The 17,036-nt window shown below is 40.7% G+C and overlaps 1 protein-coding gene across 8 annotated transcripts in view; it reads right to left on the bottom strand.

Moving 5' to 3' along the window:
• Positions 1 to 14,840, bottom strand: part of FXR1 (FMR1 autosomal homolog 1) — a 64,733-nt gene extending 49,893 nt beyond the window's left edge. For 3 of the 8 annotated variants that reach the window (XM_019023812.4, XM_019023813.4, XM_019023815.4), the window contains exon 1: positions 14,530 to 14,816. In XM_019023812.4, coding sequence (XP_018879357.2) covers positions 14,530 to 14,580 — 51 coding nt within the window. In that variant the 5' untranslated portion in view covers positions 14,581 to 14,816. Of the gene's footprint in view, positions 1 to 12,280; positions 12,522 to 14,529 lie in introns of those variants that run through there. The other 5 variants (XM_063704410.1, XM_063704411.1, XM_004038066.5 and 2 more) reach the window with 4 other exon arrangements.
• Positions 14,841 to 17,036: the final 2,196 nt, after the last annotated feature.

Here is a 17,036-nt window from a genome sequence, read left to right as displayed (position 1 = left end):
ACTCCCTAGGTTAAAAGTACAAATTTAAAATCTCATCTGTCTTGAGCTCTTTTCACTAAATCACTATGAACCAAATGATGAAATACTTTTGCCAATTCATATAGTTTTAAACTCTAAAAGACTGAGTCTGGTAGTAATGTTAATCAGAGGAAATAAGGCACCTATCATAAAAAGATATTTAAGGCAAGGTTCCCAAAGTATCAAAAACCAACTCACAACTGGTAAGGCAATTATCTTGTCCAAAACCTGGATTCAAGCTGAAAGAAAATTTTAATGTTTGAAATACTGATCAATAGATCAGGTATCTTGATTGAGTTGTGGCTTAGAAATCTGTACAGATGTCCCTTCAGGAACATTCCTAATAAACCCATTAAGAATATACCATCCTAGTCTAGAAAAATTCCTTTGACTGGAAAGTAACCATGATTACAAATTCATCTGTTACTTTAGATTTTTTTTAAGACCCACTGATGCCTTCCTACCATTTCAATTCATTACAACAGTAAATTTACATTCCTTATAAAGGAGTAAACAAACTTTATAAAGGAGTAAACAGAAACTTTAAAACCTTAATATTTGGCAGACTACCAAATGTAATCAGAAACAGCACAGCCTGAATCCAAAGTTTTAAAATGCAAGTCCAGAACCAAAAAATCGAAGATTTACACCCTAAAAGTGTAACTCTCATATTTCAAAATTCTTCTTAGAAGAGTTTTCTGATTGCAAAACAAACTGCCTTTTTTCTTTTTTAATGCCAACAAAAGGCCAGGAAAAAAAAAATATATAAATATATATATATACAGTACAATCCCCCTAAATAGAGATTAGGAACTATCCTTGGCTTAACCCAACTTTTTAATGACTCCAGTCTCAAGATTCCAACCTATTAAAAGTTTCATGGTAAAGCAGGAGACCTGTCAGGAATCATACCTCTAAGTTCACATTTATTCTCTTAAGTAAGCAAAAGGAAGTATCAGATTCACATTACTGCTTCCCTCAAACCTGATCAAGTATTCTTACATAGTTTGTCACTCCAGCTTTAAGACTACTGTTTTTCTTTTTAATTCTCTTCTCATGAATCGCTGGCATGAAATTTAAACATTTTACTTTTCTCTCTAGATTTGGCACAACAGTCAGAAATAACTTTACTTTTTTTATGCCTTCTCAAATGTGTTAAAAAAAGAAAAAAGTGCAGTTCATGGCTTAATTCCTGATGCAAACTTGTGGTAAAGTACTTACTGTATTTCTAAAGATAAACTGATTAAAATAAATCCTTCTTTATTACAGACACTGGGCTGTTTGTTAGATAGTGAAGGGTCTTTCCTCTGACTAGGTTAACTCTCCATTTACCCCAACTACATCAGTTAAATATTACTGATGTGGATAAATTTGATTACAAAATATATAGCCCATGAGAAAAAGGTACTAGCATAATTCATGCAAAATTCAGTACCTCGGGTTTTTTCTTCCCCAAGAACTGCCACAATGGATTTTATTATCACTTTTTATCCCTTGATCAATTATCAGTTTATTTATTGATTCATACTCTGGCCCCAGTCTACCTTTCCAGCCCATCAATTTGAATGATTTAACATCTCTGAAATCAGGATGCTTCTTACAATGGATGGCGTCTTGGAATAGCTGATAGCCACATGTCAGTCAGGACATAAATGTCACTCTTTAGTACTCAAACTTGGTTTGCTTGCGATTTTCTGTGGCACCTGATGGTAACCCCTGAGCATTTCAGTCAGCAAACCAACGAAGAACGATTTTAGGAATGACTGCGGTTTCCTATCAGAATGTTTGTCTGTTAACACCTTCTGATAAAATCTAGAAAGCACCAGGATCAAAGCTCACAAAATGAGTAAAAATTACTGGAAGAAAATCCTGGAGACAACAGAGGAATGCACTTTTTTTTTTTTTTTTTGAGATGGAGTCTCGCTCTGTCGCCCAGGCCAGAGTGCAGTGGCCTGATCTCAGCTCACTGTAACCTCCACCTCCCAGTTCAAGCGATTCTTCTGCCTTAGCCTCCCGAGTAGCTGGGACTAGAGGCACATGCCACCACGCCCAGCTAACTTTTTTATTTTTAATAGAGACAGGGTTTCACCATATTAGCCAGGCTGGTCTCGAACTCCTGACCTCGTGATCCACCCACCTCAGCCCCCAAAGTGCTGGGATTACAGGCGTGAGCCACCGCGCCTGGCCAGGAGAGCACTTTTAAAGTAGGTTTACAACATCAATACTCTCCATGGCACTGAGGAAGATATTTTGAGAAGAAACGCAGGTATCTGAATATGAATATGTTTTAATGAATTTCTTTTGCTTGAACTTCCCATTTTATGTATGAGACTGTTAGAAGGATATCTTTCAATAACTACATAAGAATATTAAAAAATAAAGACAGCCATTGTTCAGATTAATTGGCACATTTCTTCTTTCTTCATGGTACAGTCCCTCTGACAACTGATGCTGTTTTATGTATAATGAAATTGCATTGAGGCCAGGCACGGTGGCTCACGCCTGTAATCCCAACAATTTGGGAGGCCGAGGCAGGTGGATCACCTGATGTCAGGAGTTTGAGACCAACCTGGCCAACATGGTGAAACCCCGTCTCTACTAAAGATACAAAAATTGGTTGATCTTCCACTAATTTCCCAAATCTATATATGGAAAAACAATCTATTCTGTTGATTCTAAACCCAACTTCCAACTATTCAGGCATCTCCACCCATAGTTTACTGACACCTAAAATCAACACGTCCACAGTCAGAATCTCATCTGTTGTCCTGCTCTGCACCCTACACAGCATGATCCATTTAACAGGATTTTCAAAATGAAAGAGAAAACTGAACACAGCAAACAATCTTTTTTAACCAGGATTCTAGGAGAATACAGCCCGATGCAATAAGGCATCCGCTGTGTGTAATGAATTAACTTCTCTCACATATATCTAGAATGGTACTACGACCTATGTGCCATCACCAGGAGAACTGAGAAACTGTGTTTCTGCGCTTTATAGTTCAGATAAGAAACTCGGGCTGAAGGCTGGGCACGACAGCTCACACCTGTAATCCCAGCACTTTGGGAGGTCGAGGAAGGCAGATCACCTGAGGTCAGGAGTTCGAGGCCAACATGGCGAAACCCTATCTCTACTAAAAATGCAAAAATTAGCTGGGCATGGTGGTACACACCTGAAGTCCCAGCTACCTGGGAGCCTGAGGGAGGAGAATCACTTGAACCCGAGAGGCAGAGGTTTCAGTGAGCCAAGACCACGCCACTGCACTCCAGCCTGGGCGACAGAGCAAGACTCTGTCTCAAAAAAAAAAGAAACAAGCTGCAAAAGTCTGACTTGTCTCCCAGATCTGGGTGATCATCGTTATCTAGGCAACTTTAAAGTTCTCAAGAAGGATGCCCGAGGGGTCTGTAATCCCAACCCACTCAGGAGACTGAGGGGGGAAGATCACTTGAGCCTAGTAGTTCGAGGCCAGCCAGCCTGGGCAACATAGGGAGACAGATCAACAGACCGGTCTCCTAAAACAACAACAATTTCTCTATTTGCAAAATAAAGGAGGTGAAGATTCTTAAACTGGGGTACTCCCTGACACTCAAAGATGTGCTAGGAGTACTTAAAGCTACTCCCTCCCCACAACTACCATGGTAAATCTTCCTGGAGCTTTTATGATAAGTAAAGTAATTTAAAAGATTCATAATAAAGTTTCTGGACTGTCTACATAGTTAACAGATTATATAAAGGGCTCCTTATCAGGGCAAGGAAAAAAAAAAAGCCTCACTAAATGAAGGCACTACAATACAGTGGTTTCACTGTAAGGTCTCAGATCCCACTACTTACTGTGTATAACAAAAGAGGATCCAAGACAGTAATGTAAGGAAAATAAGATCCCTAACTGGCCTTATTTGCCAAAAAGCAAATCACAATGTTCCCTTCTCGAGATCTCTGTATGGTATTCCCAGGACACCCCAGACTCTTTGGAGTAATTCTCAGGAGGGTCTATCAATCTGGAATGGGATTCAGCCCTCCAGGATGCTGAGCATCAACCTCTCATCCCAATCCTAGAAGTGAGGGAGATCCAGCTAAGGAGAGACACACATGCAAGAAAAACAACTTTCAAACAGAGATGATTAATACATGGCACTAGCATAACTGCCTATACATACAAATATGCAAAAATATTAACGTACTATTTAAATGTAAAAATAAAACTCCAAAGTAACCTAAGAAATTGTATGTATAATCTGGGCACAGACTGTCTTAACCAGGACTGGAAACCCAGAAGCCATAACGGAAAAAAAAATTATGTTAAAAACTAAAATCTCACTATGACCAGCAATATAAGAAAAGAAGTTAAAAGGATGGGGAGGCAGGGCACAGTGTGGCTCACACCTGTAATCCCAGCACTTTGGGAGGCCAAGGCAGGAAGATCACTTGAGTCCAGGAGTTGGAGGCCAGTCTGGGCAACATAACAAGACCCATCTCTACAGAAAATTTTTTTAAATTAGCTGGGCATGGTGGCACATGTCTGTAGTCTCAGATACTCCAGAGGCTGAGGCAGGAGGATCGCTTGAACCTGGAAGGTCAAGACTGCAATGAGCCATGATCCTATCACTGGACTGCAACCTGGGTGACACAGTATTATTTATTTTGAGATCCTATCTCAAAATTAATAACCTAAATAAATAGGTGGGAGAGTGGACACTCTTACATTAGGTCAGAGGCTAAATATCCATAATACAGAAAGATTTTCAAAACTGACAAAGGACACCCCAACAAAAAAATGGGCAAAAGACAGGCAATTCTTAGAAAAACAAAATCAAATGGCAAACAAAGGCAAGTCTTAAAAGAACAAGTTCAAATGGCAAACAAAGATTAAAATTCACAACTGGGATCAAGTTCCAATGAGATATCCCTTTACATCCAACAGACTGGCAAAAATTAAAGATCGTAAAGCCAATTTCTGGCACAGATAAAAAGAAAAAGCTGCCATTTATTATTGATGGAGAACACAGGAAGCATCAGAAGCCTTTTTGGAAAGCAATCTTTTAACATTTATTACAGTTTTTTGTTTTTTTAAAGGTTCCCTTTCACCAAGCTATCCCATTCTTTGATATCTATCCAATGGAAATAGGTATGTAGAGCGACAAAAAACTGAAAACAAAATGTATGTCTATTAACTGGGGAATGGCTGAATTTAATACATTCTTATGATTATATAACCTTAAAAAATAAACCATACTCCACATGAAAATAGTTAAGATGTGGATGATCCTATTTTTATACAGTAATACTGAAAAACCCTATACTTGTAACTGAATGCGTACCTATATACAATTCTACGAGCATAGTGAAATATATGGAACCACGTATATGTGCTACAAACAAAGGTTACCTAATATGGAGGCGGCTGTGAGAGACCCAGGTGGTAAAGAGCAACCAGGGGAAAAAAAAATACAACAGACTAAGTTTTTATATCATACTCACGTGTGTGTAAAATTATACACGTGTATATGTAAACGTATACTTTTAAGAATTAGAATATATTTTATTGTCAGCCAACACGTTTTCCATACAGCATGTATGTGCATCACCACTCCCCACTTCTAATTTTTCCATCGCTAGGGATCTCAAATTTATAAGATATAAACTTATAAGATGCTTACAACAACTAAAAGATCTAAGTTGTAATTTGATTCCAACAAGTACCAAATAGTCAAGGCTGCTACTGCAATCAAAAAAAGTCTTAACTTCAAACAATATACTTTTTAAAAAGATCTACGCAACTAAATCTACAAAGTAAAATTATTCCAAATCACTAGATACTTGTTCCACAAATTCAAAAAGTCTGCAAATTTACCAATTACATTATACATTACAATAATTATTATAAGTTTTGTTTTTTTTTTTGAGATGGAGTTTCTGTTGCCCAGGCTGGAGTGCAGTGGCGTGATCTTGGCTCACTGCAACCTCCACACACACCCCCAACCTGGGTTCAAGGGATTCTCCTGCCTCAGCCTCCAGAATAGCTGGGATTACAGGCACCAGCCACCATGCCCTGCTAATTTTTGTGTTTTTAGTGGAGATGGTTTCACCATGTTGGCCGGGCTGGTCTCGAACTCCTGCCCTCAAGTGATCCACCCGCCTCAGCCTCCCAAAGTGCTGGGATTACAGTCAAGAGCCAGCGCGCCCAGCCAATTATGGAGTAAGCTCTAATAAGAAAAAAAAATTATTCAAGGCAAGCATTCAGCATTCATTAGTATTGAGCACGTAACTGTTCTGAGTTTGAAAAAAGAAAAAGGACAATGAGGATGTGAAGATTTCTTTAAGAATACACAAGTGTCTACTACTACTGCTTACATACCAGTAATGTTCTTGGCTTGTTAGGTTCACCCATTAGTATGTATTATCTAACAGTTCTCTTTGAAATGGAATAAGTTAATGGTTCCAAATGGCCACCCAAAACTATTCTGGGCCAGGCATGGTGGCTCACACCTGTAATCCTAGCACTTTGGGAGGCTGAGGCAGGCAGATCACCTGAGATCAGGAGCTCAAGGTCAGCCTAGTCAACACGGCAAATCGCCATCTCTACTAAAAATACAAAATTAGCCGGGCGTGGTGGTGCATGGCTGTAATCTCAGCTACAATAATTACTGAGGCACAAGAATCGCTTGTGCCTCTTAGGCAGAGGTTGCAGAGGTTGCAGTGAGCCAAGATTGTGCCACTGCACTCCAACCTGGGCAAGAGCTAGACTCAAAAAAAAAAAAAAAAAGAACAAAACTATTCTGACTTTCTTGTTGCAGAGTTTAAGTTCTATACAGTTCCCTCTATGCATGCATAAAGTTTTGTGACAGTATCTGAACTTGACCAAGATCAAAACATAACTTCTTTAAAAAAATCATTTAAATTCAGTTTGAACCAAAATCAGAAATGACGAAGTTAGCAGTTACTAAGATTACACATCATTCAACAAATATATACTGAGGGCTTACTATGAACTAAGTACATATATCAACAAAATTTAAGACTTGAAAATAACCTGAAAAACTGTAAAAACAAAAAGGTTATATGAAAAGGGAACCAAAAACAGCTACCTATGATTAATTATGTAGATTAAGAAAGGAATTCAGGAGCCTCTGAGGCTCCTGATCTGAAGAAATCTCAACACAGGAGCGCATCCCTTTGCCAACAATAATAAACTTCATCAGCTATTTTACTAATGGAGACCTCTGTTCATCTTCCCAAAATAGACAGCAAAAAACGCTGAAGATAGAGAATGGCAGGCAAGTTAAATACACTGATAGCATAAATTATCTTGATTAAAAGAAGGAGGTAGTGGCTCATGCCTGTAATCCCAGCACTTTGGGAGGCTGAGGCAGGAAGATCATAAGGTCAGGAGTTTGGGACCAGCCTGGCCAATATGGTGAAACCCCATCTCTAATACAAAAATCAGCCAGGCGTGGTGGCTGGCACCTTTAGTCCCAGGTATTCAGGAGGCTGAGACGGGAGAACTGCTTGAACCCGGGAGGCAGAGGTTGCAGTGAGCTGAGATTGCGCCACTGCACTCCAGTCTGGGCAACAGAGCAAGACTCCGTCTCAAAATAAAACAAAATGCATGAAAAGAAATAGGTAATATTAATTTCAGTATTATTTAACCTGATATACCTAAAGTATTATCCAACATGTAATCAATGTAAAAAAATTATTGGCCTGGCACAGTGGCTCACGCCTGTAATCCCAGCACTTTGGGAGGCTGAGCCAGGTGGAACATTTGAGGTCACGAGTTCGAAACCAGCCTGGCCAACATGGTGAAACCCTGTCTCTACTAAAAATACAAAAATTGCCTGGCCGTGGAGGCACACAGCTATAATCCCAGCTACTCGGGTGGCTCAGGCATGAGAATCACGTGAACCCAGGAGGCGGAAGTTGCAATGACCCAAGATAGTGCCACTGCACTCCAACCTGGGCAACAGAGCAAGACTCTGGCTCAAAAAAAAAAAAAAAAAAACCAAAAAAAAACTATTGAGGTGTTTCACATTTTTTTTTTTAATTCTAAGGCTTTGAAACCCAATTTGTATTTTACATTTAAAGCATATCTCAATTCAGACTAGTACATTTCAGCTCCATGGCTGGTGGCTACTATATTAGAAAGCAGATTTGTCTGAAGCAAAGGCATAGCTCAAATCATTTCTCTGGGAACCTCCCAATTTATTCCTCATAATTCTCCTCATATTAGTAACAATTCAAAATTAGTAATAATGTGGCAAAACGTATTTGTACTTCAAAAAATATTGCACCATAATGGTTAAAGAAATTGGTTCTGTGGCGTCAAACTTCACAGTCTGAATCTTGAATCAGCATCTAACTTTACAGACCTGGATTCACTTAGCCTCAGTATTCTCAAATAGTGTTGTTATCTACTTCACTGTGGTTGAAAGGATTAAATGGGAAATTCGAGTAAGGCACCTACAAAGTCTGGTAAGTAGTCTGGGTACTCAATGAAAATTAGTTACAGTTGCTAGAAGTAGATGGGACTGCCATCAACAGAAACTAGCAAAGATTTCACAACTTATAAATAGGTTAAAGGAAATACAACTGCTTCATACTGCATATGAAAAAACCAAGGTGTTTACCTGGATGATCCTGCCAGTTAAAGACTATTACAAGAATTAGGGGTCAATCATGGAATGAATGCATATTCCTCTTCCCACTACAAAAAAGCTAATTTGACAACCTTAAACACTGTGATAGAGAACTTACTCAGAGTGATAATCCAGCAAAGTGTCTGCCCTTTTCCTCCTAATGAAAATGTAAGCTCACTATCCCAAAAGTTACTTTGAAAAATCCCTAAAGCTGGCCAGACTCAGTGGTTCATGCCTGTAATCCCAGCACTCTGGGAGGCCCAGATGGGAGTATTGCTTGAGATCAGGAGTTTGAGACCAGCCTGATCTAAATAGCAAGACCCCATCTCTACTAAAAAATAAAAACTAAAAAAATAAAACCAACCTCACAGAGTTCTTGGGAAAAGAAAATCAGGAAATACATATAGAAGCTTAATACATAATCTAGTAAAGAACAGGCTCTCATCTTAAACTATTATCTTACAGAAGGCACACAAATATCTGACATAGAAAATAACAGGTACATAAAAGTAAAACTACGGAAAAATAATGTTTTCTGGAAGTATTTAAAGCCAGGGCCTTGACAGTATCTCTCTAGATAGATAAGATGTGCTTTTCTGCTTTCATATTTTTCGTAATTATGTGTTGCTCTTCTAATACAAAATACAAAACTTTACAAGAAATATATGCATTTAAATTGACTTTTTTTTTTTTGAGACAGAGTCTCACTCTGTCACCCAGGCTGGAGTGCAATGGCATGATCTCGGCTCACTGCAACCTCTGCCTCCCCGATTCAAGCGATTCTCCCACCTCAGCTTCCCAAGTAGCTGGGACTACAGGCGCGTGCCACCACACCTGGCTAATTTTTGTATTTTTAGTAGAGACGGGGTTTCTCTATGTTGGCCAGGCTGGTCTCGAACTCCTGACCTCGTGATCCACCCACCTCGGCCCCACAAGGTGCTGGGATTACAGGCGTGAGCCACGGCGCCCGGCCTAAGTTGACTTTTTAATAACTGTGATCACCATCAGCAAGATAGAGTAGAAAATCCCAGCCTTCCTTCCCCTCCACGTTTTGCAACTATCTGTGAATGAAAATAAAAGCTGTTGTGATCATTTATTTTGACATCCAGTTAAATCTTCATTCCTTAGCATTTTAACAAAAATTATCTTTTTAAATATGCAAAACAACCATTTTAAAGTATCTGGAACTATGTATTTTTAAATTAACAGGGTGGCCTAATATTAAGACAATTATCATTTTTTCAATTACAAATCTCCACAATGAAACCAACTAACAAGATTCTGTACTAACCTTGAAAAGTCAGCATACCCTCTGAACGCAACTTTTTACTATAAATCTATAGGTCATCATTATTAATATATCCACTGCATAACTTAGATTACACTCAAATTCCACTTAATATTAAATCAAGCTAAACAGGGAATTATAGAAATATAGTACTTTGAGATTTGTTTTGTAGACAGTTACACGGTTGAAGCAGACAGCTCTAAAAGTAATTAACTCTGTCCAGGCGCGGTGGCTCACGCCTGTATTCCCAGCACCTTGGGACGCCGAGGCGGATGGATGGAGACCATCCTGGAGATCGAGAACATCCTGGCCAACATGGTGAAACTCCATCTCTACTAAAAATACAAAAAATTAGCTGGGCGTGGTGGTGCGTGCCTGAAATACCAGCTACTCAGGAGGCTGAGGCAGGAGAATCGCTTGAACCACTGAGTCAGAGGTTGCAGCCAGCCAAGATTGCACCACTGCACTCCAGCCTGGTGACACAGCAAGACTCCGTCTCAAGAAAACAAAAAAAAAGTAACTCTATCTTCTGCAGAAAGTGATTGAAATCTTAGAGCTTACAGGTTCCCTTGGAACATCATGGAAACTTTCCTATGAGCCAGAAACTGAGTGACTTACTTCCAACTTCTATTTAAAATTATACTCATGGTCGGGCGTGGTGGCTCACACCTGTAATCCCAGCACTTTGGGAGGCCGAGGAGGGCGATCATTTGACATCAGGAGTTCAAGGCCAGCCTGGCCTACATAGTAAAACCCCGTCTCTACTAAAAATACAAAAATTAGCCAGGCATGTTAGCGCATGCCTGTTGTCCCAGCTACTTGGGAGGCTGAGGCAGGAGAATCACTTGAACCTGGGAGGTGGAGGTTGCAGTGAGCCGAGATCGCACCACTGCGCTCCCACCTGGGCAAAAGAGCAAGATTCTGTCTCAAAAAATAAAAATAAAATGAAATTATACTCAGCCCAAGGCCATACAAATTGCAATGCTATTACAAAGACTAATATATATTTATACATCAGTTAAAAAGCACTTTAATGATGCAAATGAGCCGGAGGTTTCTTTGGGGTAATGGAATGTTCTGAAGGAAGACTGTGGCGGTGGTTACACAACTCTGTAAATACAATGTCATTCAACCGTACACTTAAAAAAGGTTAGTTTTATAGAATATACATTCTACCTCATTAAAACTTTCTTTTTCAAGACACCTTAAATGTCCAGTAGTATAAAACCTAAGATGCTACTTTAGGTATGATAAGTACAAAAGTACAAAGCCTATAATGTTATTTTATATAACAGCACAGCCCACCAACAACTGCTTAATTAACATCTTCCCATTCTCTCTCATCCCCACAGATTTATAGGGCTACGAACATGCACAATTCAAGTTTTTAATATCTCTAACTATAGAGCCACTGTTAAATGCAGAACAATGTATTTAGCACGCCACCATTTGTGTACATACTATTTTTTAAAGGCTACCCTAATTTTAGGTAAAATATTCAGATCTTCAGCGTTTCACTGGTTCCAACTAATTTGTGAAATGAAGTTTCAGTTCTACTACAAAAACTTTAATCAAAGTCTACAGAGTACTGCCTCAAGGCATGACAACTGACTTTGAAACTCATCAATGGCAATTCACACTTATGGCCAAATGTGTGTCTTCTGCCTACACGGGGTAAGAGGAGAGGAAAAAAGGGAAATTCAGATCACCTGTACATTGAAAACCACCACAAAAAACCAAAGAAATACACTAAAATGTTAACAGCTCTCATCTCAAGGCAACTTCTAGTTTTTGCTGAGTTCCAAAATTCCCTCAGTGACCATGTATTATCTTCTAAATTGGAAATAAACTAATTAAAATTAAATTGCTTCTACGCTAAATGGAAGCCGGACTCAAAACACTACACAATATAGTGTACGATTCTATATACGTAACGTTCTGAATAAGAAAAACTATGGGGACAGAAAACACTCTAGAAGCTGGAGTTGAGGAATGGTTGACTGAAAAGGGCATGACGGAAACTTGGGGGCTATGAATCTTGATAAATGCTGACACCACCACAGTTAAAGTGACAGTTAATCTTGATAATTGTCAGCATTTATCAAGATTCATAACCGTACACCAAAAAAGGCTTATTTTACTGTATGTAAATTAACATCAACTTTTACATTCTAATGAATAAAAAGCAATAAATTTCTGTGCAATAAGCCAATGGTTTTCAAGTCAGCAGTTTAATAGGATAAAAATATACTGGGGATCACAGAACTACTTCAAGCCCCTCATGTTAGACAGATTTGTTCAGGGGTCCATTGTTAGATAATGGTAAGGTGAAGTACAGACCTAGAATTCTCATCTGTTTACTTCAAATCCAGGACTCTTTTCCACTTCGCCATTCTCATTCTTCCAGAGTTCTGAAGACCACAGTTTCCACAAAGTGCATATGCAAGTGGATTATGGCTGGACATAAAATTCCAAATGTTCAAGCGTACATGATTTCAGTGCACACACAGGTGGCTAGTGTCCTTTCCAACCTCTGTCAAAGTACCAACTCACTTTGTGAGGCAAAATGAGTAATGGAGTCAAAGTCTAAGTAGAAACAAGCAGTAGACTGTAGATATGTATAGAGATCAATTATAAATACTTCAGAGTTCCAAAATGGGGACATTTGATTCATTGTGAATTGACTGGAAAAAAAAAATACCGTGAGAAACCAAAGTAAGACTGCAAACAATCTTTACTAAAATTACCTTCACCTTATTAAAAAAAGGAAAAAATATCTTGCATAGCAGGCTATTGACAAATATACTTTGCTAAAAATAGTGGTCTACCACATGCATGATGCAGAACCATGAATTAAAGCAAAATAATCACTTTATTTTTCCAATATGCAAGAAAAAATGCATACCTCCCTTATACAAGAACTATAGAGCCAAATAGTGAGAATTTAAAACTTTTCGGGAAAGGGGTGGGGGGTGATGCAAAACGACTTATCTACACTTGATAGGAAAAACATAGATAAGTCTATTCTTTTCGCCGTCTTACCCAGCGAACTGTATCTGCAGTAGTCCAGGGAAAGCAACCACCAGGTTTCAATAACAACAAAAGTCAATTAACTATGTACTCAAATTTCACCTAGGTCATTGGTCTGACATCAAGTCTTAAACCGAGAACGTCAATGTTAACTACTCACGCATTAACATAAAGTCTCATTTCCAACAGGCACTGTTCCCACTTTAAGTTTACCACCTAAGGAGATTTAAACTTGTAAAAAGCTTAGGGGGATCCTTTATACGCTGTGATTCCCCATTATGCTAGTACCACGTGACAGTTAAACCAAATCCACAGAGCTAATCAGTAAACTAAGAAAATCAAAATGCTGAAAATAGAAAATCGTGGCCAAATAAAATAAAAACCCATGGGATAAAAGGTACGCTGAAATGAAAACCTGTGAGAATTCATTTTGCATACGCACAATACTCATGTATTAGAAGAAGGCCCTTCATAAAAATAGCCAAGACTCTCAAACATTTGAGATGCTGGCTTAGTGAGATTGACTGACAGACAACAGCTGGGGAGATTCTGTATTGATCTTCTAACAGCCTGGCGTATTTCGGGAAAATAAGGAGAAAAGAACGCTACAGTGGCAAAAAATAAACTATTAGGATTTCATTTTCAGATATGTGAACGCTGAATGCCCCACCAAATTCCTCTACTCTATTCCTCTTACGTTTTTCAGCCCCGATTCCATAGTAATGGATGTCCTTCCTCCCAAGCAAACAAAAAACCTCGTGGGAGAAAAAACAAAACAAAACCAAACCTCCCTCCAAAAACAGGGGCAGTGATATAAAGAAATTAGTCACCTCTCCACCTATCTCCCTGATCCATTTCGCATTTTAAATCCTACTTTAAAGCTCACAACTCTCCTTTTCTTCCGTAATAGAGGGGCTAAGGCGCCGCCCAATTTCCCAGGCCGTAAAAATATTCCAACCCGCCACAATTCAAGGTTTTCTGCTTTTCTGTATTTGATCCTAACCCTCAATCCGGTACCCCCATTCTCCTCAGACACTAAACATTTGTTGGCCCAAAACTCAAATACAAGGGTGAATTCCAAAGATTCCGCGATACACCCGCCCCAAGGGGTGGGGAGGGGTCGGAGGAGCGGGCTGAGGAGCTCCCGCCCGGCCCAGTTCGAGGGGCGGGGGAGCGGGTGTGACCACACAATCCCACCGCCTCCTTTCACGACTCCCCCACCTCCCAGAGCTCGGGCCTGCTCCGAAGGAGCTCCCGCCGCCCAGCAGCCACTCAGTTGCTTCCCACCGACCCGCCAAGAACCGTACTAGCAACCAAGAGGGTTCATAACTAGGAAAATGTAAGAGGTGTCCGACGTGTTGTTTCAAAACATAACGGAGCCCCGGCCCCCGAGACCGTTAAACCGCGGGTGGAGGGGGGAGAAGCAAGGAATCCAGCGGCCTCGAGCTTTGGCCTGGCTGCCTTTCCGACCCCAAACCTCACTCTCTGGGACCACCAACCCTCCCTCAAACGCGCTCCAGCCCCCAGAACACTAGACAAAGTGGCAAAACGGTCAGTACCTTGTAGAAAGCCCCGTTGGAGCCGCGAACCTCCACCGTCAGCTCCGCCATGTTGGAACCGCAAAGGCCGCTGGGAAGAGATTCTAGAAACTTTCCAACCAGAGGGGAGGAGGGGGGAGGGGCGAGAAGGAGGCGGGGAAAGGGGAGGGGAAAACAGGGCTGGGATTGGAATCCCCCGCCCTTCACCCCTGGGGTCTCAACGTGCCGCCCCGACTCTCCAGGTGGGATCCCTGCGCACCCTGCATCACTGGCCTTGGGCTCCGCCTGCCGCCGTCTACGTCGGATTTGCCTCCAGACACAATCGCCCGACCTTTGTTGACCCGCCCCTAGGTCCCCGCCCCACCGTGCCCGCAGTTCGCACCGCGGCGGCCGAGTAGTGCCTCCAGCTGCCACAGAATGAACTGCCCAGGCACAGCCTGCGCGGCGCATCGGCATTCCCCTGAGCTCCGGCAGCCTGACCTTAAACTTCTGGAAGTGCTGGCTGCCCTGGAATGGCTTTCTCACCCACTTTTTGGGCTCCAGTTGCCCTAGGGAAGAGGGATGCCTACAAAATAGACATACTATTGTGCCCCAAGTTATTTCGCCCCGCTCTTTTTTTAAAAAAAGTTGGGCCTTCTCTTGACTCAAATTCCACAGTTCCACACCCCCTCAAACAATTTGACCTAGCCCTCTCCCCACCTGTTACCACTTTAGCTATTTAAAAGTCAAACTGAGTATTTTCAGGGCAAGTAATTGTGTTCACACCCTAGAACAGAGTTTAGGTGAATTCGCCTTATTAAAAGTAGTCAGACAAACTTAATAGAGCAGGAGACCACGTTTTCCTCTGCTAAATGCATGCAAATTTCCGCAAATAGGATCAAAGCAGAACCATCTCCAGTTTTGTAAGCATAACAAATACTTTGGGTATGGATTTTAACAACTTAATACTGAAGCTCCTTCCCTAAGCAAGGGCTTTGGAAAATAATACTATAAGTGCTCCTTGTTATACTTACATTATTACCGTTTTCGCAGAAAAACTTAAGAAAGGATACTTTGCTAACATTCTATACTTCCCATGAAACGCCCACTGACCCAGTTTTTCAGATTCTAAAAAAATAAAATGTACACAACATTTTATGAGCACGTCTGCATCTCTGAAGATTCTGGGAAAAAATGAGGGCTGTGAAAGTGCTCACTGTTGTTATGTACAGGATATTCTATTTATTTATTTATTTATTTAGAGACAGGGTCTCACTCTGTTACCCAAGATGGAGTGCAGTGGTGTGATTACGTGGCAGCCTGGACTTCCCAGGCTCAGGTGATGCTGCCACCTCAGCCTCCCGAGTAACTAGGACTACAATATTTATTTTATTTTATTTTATTTATTATTTTTTTTTTAGACAGTCTCGCTCTATCGCCCAGGCTGGAGTGCATTGGTGAGATCTCAGCTCACTGCAACCTCCGCCTGCTGGTTCAAGTGATTCTCCTGCCTCAGCCTCCGGAGTACTTGGGATTACAGGCGCGCACTACCACACCCAGCTAATTTTTTTGTGTTTTTAGTAGAGATGGGGTTTCACCATGTTGGCCAGGCTGGTCTGGAACTCCTGACCTCATGATCTGCCTGCCTCGGGATTACAGGCATGAGCCACCGTGCCCAGCCTATTTATTCACTCCCGGCCTATTTTTTTTTTTTTTTTTAAGACAGGATCTCTATGGCCAAGGCTGAAGTGCAGTGGCACAATCATAGCTCACTGTAACCTTGAACTCTTGGCCATCCCACACTGGGCTGGGATGTTCTTTTTAAAGTGTTGATCATCATGAGAAAAATGTAAACAACTAAATGCCCATCAATGAGTAATAGCCACCATTTATTAAGGGCACCTTATGCTAACACTCTATATTGTATCTCATTATGATCCTTCAGAATTATAATGTCCTATTTGCTTTCTTAAAAAGTTTTCTTTAGATATAATTCTCCCATTTATAATGTACAATTCAGTAGTTTTTAGTATATTCACAGATTTGTGCAACCATCACCACAGTCAATTTTAGAACATTTTCATCACTGCAAAAATAACCCCATACCTGTTAGCGTTCACTCTGGATTTAACCCCAGCTCCCCAGGCCCTAGGAAATCACTAACCTGTTTTCTACCTATATAGATTGGCCTAGTCTAGATATTTAATATAAATGAAATTGCAGAATATGTGTTGTTTTATGACTGGCTTTCTTTTTTCTTTAATCTTTTTTTTTTTTTGAGACAGAGTCTCACTCTGTTGCCCAGGCTGGAGTGCAGTGGCTTGATCTCCACTCACCACAACCTCCACCTCCTGGACTAAAGTGATTCTCCTGCCTCAACCCCCTGCCCCACAAGTAGCTGGGAGTACAGACACCACCCACCACGCCCACCTAATCTTTGTATTTTTTGTAGAGATGGGGTTTCACCATGTTGCCCAGGCTGGTCTCGAACTGCTAAGCTCAAGTTATCCACTGCCTCTGCCTCAGCCTCCCAGAGTGCTAGGATTACA

Source organism: Gorilla gorilla, chromosome 2 (genome assembly GCF_029281585.2).
Source record: "Gorilla gorilla gorilla isolate KB3781 chromosome 2, NHGRI_mGorGor1-v2.1_pri, whole genome shotgun sequence".
Classification (NCBI taxonomy): domain Eukaryota; kingdom Metazoa; phylum Chordata; class Mammalia; order Primates; family Hominidae; genus Gorilla; species Gorilla gorilla.
Note: the sequence above shows the minus strand (reverse complement) of the source record. Positions and strands in the feature narration are given on the sequence as shown.